The sequence below is a fragment of the Chlorocebus sabaeus genome, chromosome 10 (genome assembly GCF_047675955.1).
Source record: "Chlorocebus sabaeus isolate Y175 chromosome 10, mChlSab1.0.hap1, whole genome shotgun sequence".
NCBI lineage: Eukaryota > Metazoa > Chordata > Mammalia > Primates > Cercopithecidae > Chlorocebus > Chlorocebus sabaeus.
This window is the reverse complement of record NC_132913.1, coordinates 3,396,779-3,410,031: the sequence shown is the minus strand read 5'-3', so window position 1 is coordinate 3,410,031 and position 13,253 is coordinate 3,396,779. Positions and strand designations below refer to the sequence as shown.

Below are 13,253 nucleotides of genomic sequence, written 5' to 3'. Positions count from 1 at the left end.
CCATCTGTTGACCTCGGCCTCCTACGGTGCTAGAATTACAGGCATGAGCCACGACACATGACTATCTTTCTTTCTACTTTATCCACTTTTTCATTTCTATCTTCTACAGCCAATACTGTCTTGTGCAGTTTGAATTTTGCCTTCCTTCTTTGGTATCCTCATTAGTTCTCTACTGAGTCCTGTCAACTCCTGTGTCATCACTTCATGTTTTGCCATTTACTCCAGGAGTCTTTTGTATTTGAACTTTGTGTTTTCCTCCATAGAGGTGGTTATTTGTTATGTTATTTAAATTCATGGTGGCATGTTTCATTACAAATTTCATCTGTCCCCTGTCAACGTTTTTTGGTCAGTGTGTTAGGGGACAGATTAGTATACTTTGTTGCTCCTTTCTTAAGTTTTAATTTTAATTATCTTCATATTAATCCTTTTTTGCTACTCATCAGTGAATGGAGTTGGGCTAGTTCTAAAACAGCCATTTACATGAGATTACTTTTACTTGGGTGTGGGAGTGTGGGGGGTTCATTCTTCCAGCTAGTTATTTCTTCACAATCCAAATGCTCTCTACTTTCAGGTGCCACAGATTGCCTACTGCAAATAAAGCCAGTCGGAGTGCCTGTGCGGGCCCCACCTCCACAGCTTCTCTGAAGCACACCAAATCCAACAGCCTGAAAAAGAACCCTGCCCACCCTACTTCTGCACCTGCTGCTGCTCACGGGGAGACTTTTGTACCTCATGGCAGGTTCTTCACCTTCAGGACCAACACTGGGAAACTAAGTCCATACGAGACTTTGTTTGAAAAAAGACAAAAACAAAAACAGGCCAGGTGCAGTGGCTCATGCCTGTAATCCCAATATTTTGGGAGGCTGAAGTGGGAAGATCAGTTGAGGCCAGGAGTTCAAGACCAGTCTGGGCTACACAGTGAGACCGCCATCTCTACAAAAATAATATGAAAATCAGCTTAGCAGGCTGGGTGTGGTGGCTCACCCCTATAATCCCAGCACTTTGGGAGGCCAAGGCAGGCAGATCACTTGAGGTCAGGAGTTTGAGACCAGCCTGGCCAACATGGTGAAACCTTGTCTCTACCAAAAATACAAAAATTAGCCAGGCCTGATGGTGGGTGCCTTTAATCCCAGTTACTTGGGAGGCTGAGGCAGGAGAATCACCTGAGCCTGGGAGGCAGATGCTGTTGTGAGCCAAGATGGTGCCAGTGCACTCCAGCTTGGGCAACAGAGTGAGACTCTGTTTCAAAAAAAATAAATAAATAAAAATAGCTGGGCATAATGATGCCTACCTGCAGTCCCAGCTACTCAGGAGGCTAAGGTGGGAGGATCCTTGTACCCAGGAGTCCAAGGCTGCAGTGAGCTATGATCACGCCACTGCACTCCAGCTGGGGTGACTGGGCAAGACCCTGTCTCTAAAAATAAAACAAAAATAAGCAAATAAAAACTCGAAGTGTTCATTAGCTGAGGACTAATTGTGGCACCAACACACCTCAGAACATCACATAGTATAGAGAAACAGTCACTTTTTCTTGTTTTTCATTTTCCTGACCTCTAAAGATGCTATGTCCTCAGGTCTGGTCCTTACACCACTTCTGTTCTCTATTTATACTATCTTTCACTCTCACAGCTCTAAAGAACATCTGCTTACAATTCCTAAATCTCTACCACCAGCATGGACTTCTATCTTCAATTCTAGAGCTGTATTACTTCAGAATTTTTTTGTTGTTGTTGAGATGAACTTTTGCTCTTGTTGTCCAGGCTGGAGTGCAATGGCGCGATCTCGGCTCACTGCAACCTCCGCCTCCCAGGTTCAAGAGATTCTCCTGCCTCAGCCTCCCGAGTAGCCGGGATTACAGGCATGCGCTACCACACCCAGCTAATTTTGTGTTTTTAGTAGAGATGGGGTTTCTCCATGTTGGTCAGGCTGGTCTCAAACTCCTGACCTCAGGTGATCCAACCACCTTGGCCTCCCAAAGTGTTGGGATTACAGGCGTGAGCCACTGCGCCCGGCCTACTTCAGAATTTTATATCTGTCTATTTGACACTTCCACTTGGGTGTCCAACCACACAGATATTGCAAAAGTAAAATGACTGAAACTAACCTGATTTTTTTTCCTGCTCTTCTCAGAGCTTTCCTCATTTTAGAATGCTCAGGTAAAATATGGGAGCTATCCTTGACTCCTCTCTTTCTCTCCATTCCATCAGAAAATGTTGTCAGCTGTACCTTCAAATCATATCCAGAATCCAAACACTTGTTAAGACATATGGGCAGGGTGTGGTGCTCATGCCTGTAATACCAGCACGTTGTGAGGCTGAGGTGGGAATACTGCTTGAGCCCAAGAGTTCCAGACCAGCCTGGGCAACATGGCAAAACCCGGTCTCGACAAAAAAATACAAAAAATGAGCTTGGGTATGGTGGCTCTTAAGCTACTCAGGAGGCTGAGGCAGGAGGATTGCGTGAGCCTGAGAGGTTAAGGTTGCAGTGAGCTGAGACTGCACCACTACACTACAGCCTGGGTGACAGAGTGAGACCCTATTTCATTAAACAAATGAACAAACAAAAAACAACACTACCTCCATGCAGGTTTAAGCCGTGAAGATAGTTAACGGTTTTATCAGCTCTCACTTGTCTTCCTGCTTCCACCCTTGCTCTGCTGCAGTGTATTCTCAGCACAGTAGCCAGAGGGATTCTTTTAAAATAAGTCAGATCATGTCACTCCTATGCCTTAACCCTCCAATGGCTCTCCGTCTTAGAATAAAATCCAAAGGCTTCTGAACAGCCTACAAGGCCCTAAACAACCCAGCTCTCAGTGTCATCTTTAAGCCGTCTTGTGCAGCTCTCCCCTCCGGTTCCAGGCTAGTCTTCCTTCCTGGTCCTGTGATTCCGAATACACAGGTAGTCCTCACTGAGCACAAAGCTCACACGTGTAAATATCAGACACAGTCATGCAGCACATAAGGATGTTTCAACGAACAAGGGACCATGCACATGACAGTGGTCCCATAAGATTACAGTTTCTGGCCGGGCATGGTGGCTCATGTCTGTAAACTTGGCACTAGGGGAGGCTGAGGCGGGCAGATCACCTGAGGTCAGGAGTTCAAGACCAGCCTGACCAACATGGAGAAACCTCGTCTCTACCAAAAACACAAAATCAGCCAGGCGTGGTGGCACATGCCTGTAACCCCAGCTACTCGGGAGGTTGAGGCAGGAGAATCGGTTGAACCCCAGAGGCAGAGGTTGTGTTGAGCCGAGATTGAGCTACTGCACTTTAGCCTGGGGCAGCAAGACTAAAACTCTGTCTCAAAGATAAATAAATAAAGATTATAATTTCTATGTTTAGATACACAAACATGTACCACTGTGTTACTACTGCCTACAGTATTCAGTCAAGTCCTGTACAGGTTTTTAGCCTAGGAGCAACAGGTTGGACCATACAGTCTAGGTATGCAGTGGGCCATCCCATCTAGGTTCGTACAGGGACACTCATGATGTTCACACAACAATGAAACTGCCTACTGATGTGTCTCTCAGAATGTATCCCCATTGTTACGTGGCGAGCTCTACAGTCCCCAAATCACCATGGAACTAACAGAGGCCCATGATGATCAGTAACCAATCACATCACCTCTTAAGTCTGGTAATGACCAATCACTGACCATAAACAGTTCTGCATAAACAGTTCATCAAGCAAACAAAGCATGTCGTTGTGTTGCTCTGGCGTCCCAGTGATAAACCAATGTGAAATTTTAAGAAAACGGAAGACTGAATGTGAGAATGGGTCAACCAAGATGAAAATGCAGCAGAAGACCAAAAAGGGATGAGGCCAGAAGTGAAATTATATGTGATGTGAAGATTTCAAAATGGACCGGCAAAGAGAAAAAAGGAGAAGACCTACACTTGTAAAAAGCTGTATGGACCATACTGAAAAATGTAGTGAATATAAAAAGGAAGGTAAAGTAGCTTTATATCATCTTTCAGTTTAAACTGCATCAGGAAAGCCACTTAAGGCAGAAATAGAGTGTTTATTTCTATTTTGGACTGACAATAGTAATAACCAAAAAAAATTACAATTATTCAAGGCTGAAGTGTTGAAGTTAGCTCCCACACTGAAAGAAAGTGGTAATTAGGAAAATGAATTACTGCTAGGGAAGGCTGGTTTTAGCAGTGCAGAAGTCAATATGACTGTGAGTGGTGTTGAGTGAATCAGCAAACTGCCATCACACAGAAAGATGGTGCTATAAAGTGTACCCAGAGTCCAAGAAGAAGTGAAGGCAAAGTGGTTTTGAGGAAAAGGATGAAGAGGTCTCAGAAGTTATGCTGGCAAAAACCTTCACATTTAATGAAGTCTTGGAGATGTTCCACAACACTGAAGGGCAAAGGGTAAACGATGGAAATAGACCTCAACTTAGAGTGTGATAGTTTGCCAAGGTTCACGAGGTCAAGAGATAGAGACCACCCTGGCCAACATGGTGAAACTCTGTCTCTATTAAAAATACAAAAATTAGCCAGGCGTGGTGGCGGGCTCCTGTAGTCCCAGCTACTCAGGAGGCTGAGGCAAGAGAATCACTTGAACCCAGGAGGCGGAGGTTGCAGTGAGCGCCACTGCACTCCAGCCTGGTGACAGAGCAAGACTCTGTCTCAAAACAAACAAACAAACAAAAAGAATCTATCAATCTATCTACATGTGTCTGCAGAAAAAGATGTGGAAAGACACTTATCAGAACTATTATCCTGACCATAGAGGAAGTCTACAGGAAAAAACAAACAAACAAAACCCCAAAACTGTTACTGGTCAACATTATTCTAGGAAGTGGGATTGGCAATGTGGGTAGAGAATGAGACAATAATTTTCACTGTATACTTTAAGTATTTTTATATTCTCTAATTACTTTTTCCAATATAATATTACTTGTGGAATTAGAAGAGAAAGAACAAACACTGTCATAAGGCCGGGCATGGTGGTTCATGCTTATAATCCCAGCAGTTTGGGAGGCTGACGCACGTGGATCACTTGAGGTCAGGAGTTTGAGACCAGCCTGGCTGACATGGCGAAATCCTGTCTCTACCTTAAAAAAAAAAAAAAAAAAAAAAACCAAGCCAGGTGTGTAATCCCAGCTATGCCGGAGGCTGAGGCAGGAGAATCTCTTGAATGTGGGAGGCAGAAGCTGCAGTGAGCCAAGATTGTGCCACTGCACTCCAGCCTGGGCAACACAGCAAAACTCTGTCTCAAAAACAGAAAAACCAAAAATAAATACTGTCACGATGTCATTTTTGAATGCCACAGCAACTGGGTGTTTGCTATAAGGCACAAAGTGTTTTAAATGTATCATTTTGCTTAAATACACAACAATTCTATGAGGTAGATGTTATATGAATGCGCAATGCCCACTTTATAAATGAGGCAAATGGGAATCAGAGAGGTTGAAAAACGCATTCAGGTCATGCAGCTAGAAAGAGCATATAAGTTGGGAGTGGTGGCACACGCCTATAGCATGTAAGTTGGGAGTGGTGACACACACCTATAGTCCCAGCTACTCAGGAAGCGAAGGCTTGTTACTTGAGCCCACGAGTTCAAGGCTGTCGTGTGTTACGATTTTCTATGATGGCGGCTGAGCATAGCCACTGCACTCCAGCCTGGGCAACACAACCTAACAAGACTATGTCATGCAGGCATATTAGACTCCCCACCACTGCAACGACGTGTGGTTAAAAGCAAGAGTGCTAAGAACACTTAGGTGCTCACCCTGCAGGCCTAGGTGACCCAGATGTACTCCGCATAGAGCTTTCCACTCGAGGACTAGCAACATCAGGAGGCTGAGGAGGAATGAGGGTTTTCCGAACCGCCATTCTGAAAGAGACAAGAGACAAACCCGGAAAATAGCAGTCCAAGGGCATTCAAGGATAAGAAATACAAGACACGCATTTGCCAGGCATACCTAGGACAAAATAAAAGCCCTACATTGACTAAGTATTTTTAAAATGGATTTTTATTTTCTCAGATACCACAGACACATTACCAAAAAACCCAAATAGTACAAAAAGTCTTTACAATAAAGAGCAGGCCCCGTCCCCATTCTGGCTCACTTCCTGTCAGGCTCCCTCCAAGAAGTAACCACTGTGACTCTTCTGGCTGCTGCTGCTAGCATGCCACATCTCCCTTCCGCTGAATGTTACTCACACTGAAATCCGTACGAAGTGTTTACGATTATTATTACGCCTGTGGTGTTTATAAAGACCTGGAAGCTAGGCGAAAAAACCTGATCCAGGAAGAGCTGGAGATCCATTGTGTTGTACAGCAGAGAGGCCACGGAAGGCTCTGACGGAGAATTAACCATCAGTTTAGCACTATGCAAACAGGAGCAATCTTGACACATTTAGTTTCGGTAAAGTGGTGGGAACAAATACCAGTTGAGAGTGGATTTGAGAGAGAATAACTAGACAAGAATATACCAGTTTACAACACTTAATCACTAATGGATCCGGGTACTGATCTTCAGAGCCACTAACATCTCAAAAAGGGTGACCACCAGACACTGTGTGCCTTCTGGTAAGAGACTAAATCACCAAACTACGAAGCACTCTTGCCACAAGAAGCAATAAAAAAAAAGAAAAATCAGATCTAACCTTCAGAGTTAAGTAACAACTTACAGAAAATGTGGAGGATAGAACAAAGTAACAACTTATAGAAAACGTGGAGGATAGAACAAGTGAAAGTACACTATGGGTGCAATAGGTTGAACTGAGTTCTTTAAGATATATGTAAGTCCCAATCTTTAGTAACTGTAAATGTGACCTTACTTAAAAAAAAGGGCCTTTGCAAATGTAATTAATGTAATCTCTTATCTTGAGATCCTTAATTACATTTGGATGTAGAGTTCTGGATGTAGAGTTTAGTTTAAGATCCAGTGACAAGTATCCTAGTAACAGAAAGGGAAGGGAGATTTGAGACACAGGTACGAGGGCAAGGCCACGTGATGACGGAGGCAGAGATTGGGGTGCTGTGCCTGCAAGCCAAGGAACACAAAGATCAACAGCAGCCACTGGCAGCCAGCACTAGTATATTCTCCCTGAGAACCGCCTGGGGGAACCAACCCTGATGACACCTTCATTTCAGATTTCTAGCTACTGGAACTATAAGATATACATGTCTGTTGCCTTAAGCCAGAAGATTTGTGGTAACTTGTTACAACAGCCCTAGGAAATGAATACATTGGGGATGCCATCAACAAAATCCAGAGGGGGTACGGCCCAGAAGACCAAGTTTCTTCAACAAATAAACTGCAGGAAAAAAAAAAAAAAAAAGAGGAAACCTCAATAATAAAATGGTTTTAAAAGTCATATTAACTAATCACAATGTATGCGTCTTATCAGAATACTCAAACAAATAATATAACAAATTGTGTGACATTTCAGACCACTGGAAACCTGAACAATGACTGGCTATTTGATATTAAGGGGTTATTGGTTTTTAAATGTTATGTATCTCTCCATAGGAACATGCTGAAAGACATACAAATGAAATGACATGGTATCTAGGATTTACTTCAAAATAATATGATAGGAGCGGGTAGGTAAGCATATAGGTGAAGCAAAATTGGCCAAGCGCTGATAAGCTGAGAACTAAAGTTGGGTGACAGGCATATATTCATATGTTCAAAAAAAAATTTTTTTTTTTTTGAGACAGAGTCTTGTTCTGTTGTCCAGGCTGCAGTGTGGTGGCACGATCTCAGCTCACTGCAATCTCCGCCTCCTGGGTTCAAGTGATTCTCCCGCCTCAGCCTCCCGAGTAACGCGGACTACAGGCGCCCGCCAACACACCCTAGCTACTTTTTGTATTTTTAGTAGAGACGGAGTTTCACCATGTTGGCCAGGCTAGTCTCGATCTCCCGACCTCAGATGATCCGCCTGCCTCGGCCTTCCAAAGTTGTCTTTTGATTTTCTTTTTCTCAAAAAAGGAGCAAGTTTGTTGACTCACAGTGAGGACGGAAGAAGCCTGGGAGTTGTGAAAGGAGGAAACGTAGAACAGTTATCTGGAGTGGTGCAGGCGAGTATACTTTGATGGGCTGCTTTAAGACCGTCGTGCGTCCGTGAGGCTGAGCAAGGCCAGTTAGTTGGCAAAGTTGCTTTCCCTGCCATAATCTGCTGTACATGCAACACAAACGAAGCAGAAAATTGGACTGAAGTCTGGTTTTGACAAAGTGAAGTGAGGTGGGGGTAAGGCAATGACTGCCAGTGACCACAGACCCTGAATCAGGAAGAGCAGAGAAAGATGCCATGAGAGGCAGGGAGGCACATGAAAAGGTGGATCAATGGACTGGAGGAGGCTGCTGGGGTCCCTCTGGAGCTGGAGTTCCGTTGGGAGGGAGGTGGGAAGACAGAAGACGGGCGAGGGGCATGGGAGTACACAGACAGGGTCAGGAAGGCTCACTGAGCTTACGTGCTAAGTGCTCACACTGGGCGGGGGTGGTGGTGGAGGCCGGAGACGTATTCAAGCGCCTGACGGGCCAGGGAGCTGGAAACCCATTTCTGATCATTAAAGGTGAAGACAGGGTTCCACTATCACTAAAAAGTGCCAGACGTCATGTTCTTCCAAAGGGCATACAGATACACCTGCACAATCTAACTTGACTCTCTCAGCCTGTAGATCTGCCCTGCCCAACAAGAAAGCCGTATGGTACTACGGAGCACCTGAAATGTGCCAAGTGCAACTCAGGAACAAAATTTTTAATGTCATTTCATTTTAATTAATTTAAATTTTATAATGGATATTTGATCCAGTTACTGAGAAACTTTTTATTGTCTGGAGTAACTTGGTTATATGAAACTACTTTTTCAACTGTAGGTTTTATGAAATCTAAATACAGATCAGGTGCTTTTGAGGAGACATGGTCTGAAAATGGCAGTGAGGCATGACAAGGACACGGAGCCTACCTCTAGGCTGAGTGACAGCAGGGATGTGGAAGAGAGGCAGGGACCACTTCAGACAGCTGCAGGGCAAGTTGAGTGCCTGAGGAAGAGCCAGGTTTAAAGCAAGAAGGCGTGGAGAAAGAAGAGACAAGGGCACTGGGGTGAAGGCTGGAGTGTCGCGTGATGACAGGCTGTGAATTAGAGGGCACGGTACAAGCGTCTTTGGGAGGAAGTACGGGAGATGCAGGCACATCTTTTTGTCTTCCAGTGCAGCAAAATACTGGCCTGAGTTTATTGCATCCACCGAATACTGTGCAGAGCATTTCTGTAACCAGGAAACTCATTTCTTTCCATTTTGGTAATTTTCTATTACTTTATAACTCCTCACTTTGTAACGATCCCCGCTCCTTTTCTCTGATCTCTCTTGCTGAAACCCATTACCTGGAGGCTGGATTTCCTGAACTGGTTCTTTTTATTGTTGTTTTAAATTTTCTCCTGTCTTTTTCTCCAATTTTCTTGTCTTTTTGTTCTACGTTTGAGATTTCTTCAATTTTATCTTCCAACTCTTCTACTGATCTTTCAATTTCTGCTATCTTATTTCAGGACTGGTTCTTTTCTCCTCTGAATGTTCTTTTTGCATAGCACTGTTACTGTTTCATGGATGTAACCTTTTGTTTTGTCTTTCTGAAGGCATCACGGATAGTGTTTGCTTATCCTTGTTCATTTGTTTTGTGTTTTATTCTCCCTGCCAAGCCTCTACATCTTCCAAGGTGCTTTGGGCATGTATTTATTGTGGTTTCTGTCGTCCACCATTAGAGGTCCCCTCAAATATGTGTCTATCTTTGTTTGTATGTTCATGATTAAGAGTGGGGGAGTGGGGAAGAGGGACTGAAATGCTGGCTGGGGACTCTGAGCTTTGGAAGGGCATATCTACTATGAGGTTCACTGCAGGGTCATCTAACCCTGTCCTTAGGGAAGCCCTAGTGTCAGTATCTTTAGAGCTTCCCCTTGGGCCGGATAGACTCCCCAGAAGGAAAGTAGAGTCCTCTTCTCATTTTCTATCAAGAATCAAGTTCACCTGCCACAGTTCTATCAGCTGAAAGCAGGGAGTGGACTGGGAAGTGTTCAGCATTCCATACACTCATGGTGAGTCACAATTTCTTTCTGGTAAAATACCCATGACCTCCATAGTGCTGGGTGATCCCAGCGGACCATCTGCAGAGTTTGAGCTTTCAGGCTCCTGCTGAAGCCGAGAAGGGGCAATACGCCACATGGCATAGGCAGAAAACGGGATTCTGGGCTCTAACTCTAACACTTTTCAAACTCAAAGGTTTTAACTTATCCTCCTTAAAAGAGAGAGCCCCTTCCTTCACCCCCAGGATCTTCCTGTTGTTGGTCCTTTTGAAGATTTTCCAATTTTAAAAGAGAATGGTTCTCAACTTTCCCCTATGCAAGCTTCACATTTAGCTTTCTCAGAGCCAGGACGCCATCACGTGACGGTCTGCTTCCCAGCTTCAGTTGCTACTGTGTCCTCTCCTGTTCTCCCCATCCTTGTGTGTTTACAACTTTTTTGAAAAAAAGTTATATAGGGTTATGAGAGGGAGAGATTTCAGACGTGTGTAATCAATCTGTCATCTTAACCACAAGCTTTGCCTCGTGCTTCTACTAATAAGGTAACTTTGTCACGGACTGACTTATCCTTTAAAAAAGTACAAAGTATTCACAAGCAGCAAAGATAGGGACTCTGGTCTATGCACAGCTCTGTGGAAATAAAAACCCTGCAGGGACCCTAGTCCCAGCAATTTAAGTTTGCACTTGCTTTAATCTGTTGATGTTGATGCTATTAGCTCAGGTGAGCCACAGAAACTATGCTCTCTGAAACATGTCTGCTCATCTCCTACGTCCAGAATGTTTAAGTTGAATAGCACAGCACATACCTTCCTGCCTATGATCCACCAACCGAGAAGCTTACATGGCAACACAAAACACTATCTGCTACTAAATATGACCCTTACTACACTTCAGAAATTGTCTGCCCACAGTGATTTAGAAGGGGAGCAGGGAAGTGCTGGAAAGGGCAGGTCCCTGGTGAGGGCTCTAACCCCGGCTGTGCCCACAGATCTAGGTGATGACAGGCATTTTTGTTTTCCTGCCCAAATGCTGCATTTCCCCCAGACCACCATGGCCTGCTACACCCTGATCCTGTGCCTATAAAAACCTCTAGCAGGCAGGCACACAAGTGGCTGGACATCAAAAGGAACACACTGGCGAAGCAAGACACAAGCAGCTGGACGGCAAGAGGACGGCGAGGAGAGCATGCCGGTGGGAGAGCACATGACAGATGCTGGCACGCCAGCAGGCCACCGACCAGCAGAACGACGCAGTTTGGCCAGGGCAGTCAGAGAGCCGGGGCCGTTCCATGTCCCTTCTGGCTCCCCCATCTGCTGAGAGCTACTTCTACTCAGTAAAACCCTACACTCCTTCTCCAAGCCCACGCGCGATCCCATTCTTCCAGTACACCAAGGCAAGAACCCTGGGCAACAGAAAGCCCTCTGACCTTGCCATAAGGCAGGGGTCTGATTGGGCTGGTTAATGCAAGTCATCCACGGACGGCTAGACGAAAAGAGCCCTCTGTAACACATGCTCACAGGGTTTCAGCTGTAAACATTCACCTCTAGACGCCGCTGCAGGGTCGGAGCCCCACAGTCCGCCCGTCTGTACGCTCCCCTAGAGGCTGGAGCAGCAGGGCAATGAAGAAGCAAGTCACTCCCACGGTTGCACGCCTGAGAGGGGGACAAGGGAACTTCTCCTGTTTCAACAGCAACGATTCATGCTGAATGAAGTATGTAGTATGCGTTAATGTAACTACCTACACAAGCCCAAGAGTTAATTATAAACTACTTTAAAAGTTCTATGATTGAAGTTCCAGAACTAGAGAGAATTAAAGCAGTATGCAACAGATGCTTACACACTAACACCTCACTGACTCCAGGATTTGTTAAGATCTCACAGTCTCAGCTGGGTAAGGCTCCACTGAATAATCCTGTGGTCAAGCTGTTTTGGAGGAAATTTTAACATGCCACAGAAAAGGAGAGATGAGTTTGATACCAGCATTAGATAAGAGTGCCTATTCTGTATACCAGTTCTATCCAGAACCAGAGGTGTCATTTGGCACCACCAGGTCTACTCACCCATCTGTGGCAGGTTTCTTCCGGAGTATGCTTGGCCGTGGCGATGAGCCCTGGGCAGGAGCGTTGGTGCTAGCACTCTGGCTGTGGGTCTGTACCACGGTTGTTGCTGCTGGAGCAGCACTGAATGGATTGCTAATAGGGTTGGCCACAATTGTGGCTCCATCTGCCAACACCACTGCTAGAGGAGAGAAGCAACAGGAAAGAACACTGAAGAGAGGGAAACAACAGAAACAAAATGCCGCAGAAGACACAAATACAAACGACGAGACCACTAGCATTAGGGATCCATGTTCTAACTGTCCAGTTTCCAACTGATAAGGGACAGGAGCACAATGTCCGTCTGACAAAGAGCAGACAGCTAAACAGGAGCAGTTACTAAGTCTACTAGTGCGTGATCCACACCATTATTTTTTCTTTTTCTTTTTTTGAGAGAGTCTTGCTCTGTTGCCCAGGCTGGAGTGCAGTGGTGTGAACCATACCATTACTTTTTCCTTTCTTTTTATTTTTCAGACAGTCTTGCTTTGTTGCCCAGGCTGGAGTGCAGTGGTGCAATCTCAGCTCACGGCAACCTCTGCCTCCCAGGTTCAAGTGATTCTCCTGCCCTAACCACCAGAGTAGCTAGAATTACAGGCGCGCACCGCCACATCTGGATAATTTTTGTATTTTTAGTAGAGGTGGGGTTTCACCATGTTGGCCAGGCTAGTCTCGAATTCTTTACCTTAAGTGATCCGCCCGCCTTGGCCTCCCAAAGTGCTCGAATTACAGGCATGAGCCACCGCCCCTGACCCATACCATTATTTTTTCTTTGCTCTATAATCACAGTTACTAATAAATGAGATAAGGTGAACAAAGTATATAGTATCTAGTATAGTCTCTCACTCTACTAGTTACTTCACATTTTTTACTGATATACTTCTTACCATCCTTGTAATTCCCATTTTAGAGATAAGAAAACTGACAGACAGGAAAGGCTTAATACAAGAGCCACAAATAGAAAACACCACCTACCAGCCTGATAGCATGCTCCAATGTACACTTCAAGAAATGTACTCATTCAGTTTTTATAAAACACCAACCTCTCTCAGCCCTCAGTAATGGTACCCTCCCCAGTCTATCCTTACAAACACATTCAACTAACAGATATTTTAACTA

The 13,253-nt window shown here is 44.8% G+C and overlaps 1 protein-coding gene across 11 annotated transcripts in view; it reads right to left on the bottom strand.

The window, feature by feature from the left end:
- The window catches only part of SAP130 (Sin3A associated protein 130), an 83,982-nt gene that overhangs the window by 29,022 nt on the left and 41,707 nt on the right, over nucleotides 1-13,253 (bottom strand). For 5 of the 11 annotated variants that reach the window (XM_007964582.3, XM_007964580.3, XM_007964577.3 and 2 more), the window contains exons 14-15: nucleotides 12,102-12,279; nucleotides 5,747-5,851 (exon numbers count right to left, since the gene is read on the bottom strand). In XM_007964582.3, coding sequence (XP_007962773.3) covers nucleotides 5,747-5,851; nucleotides 12,102-12,279 — 283 coding nt within the window. The remainder of the gene's footprint in view (nucleotides 1-5,746; nucleotides 5,852-12,101; nucleotides 12,280-13,253) is intronic. The other 6 variants (XM_037988130.2, XM_007964578.3, XM_037988131.2 and 3 more) reach the window with 3 other exon arrangements.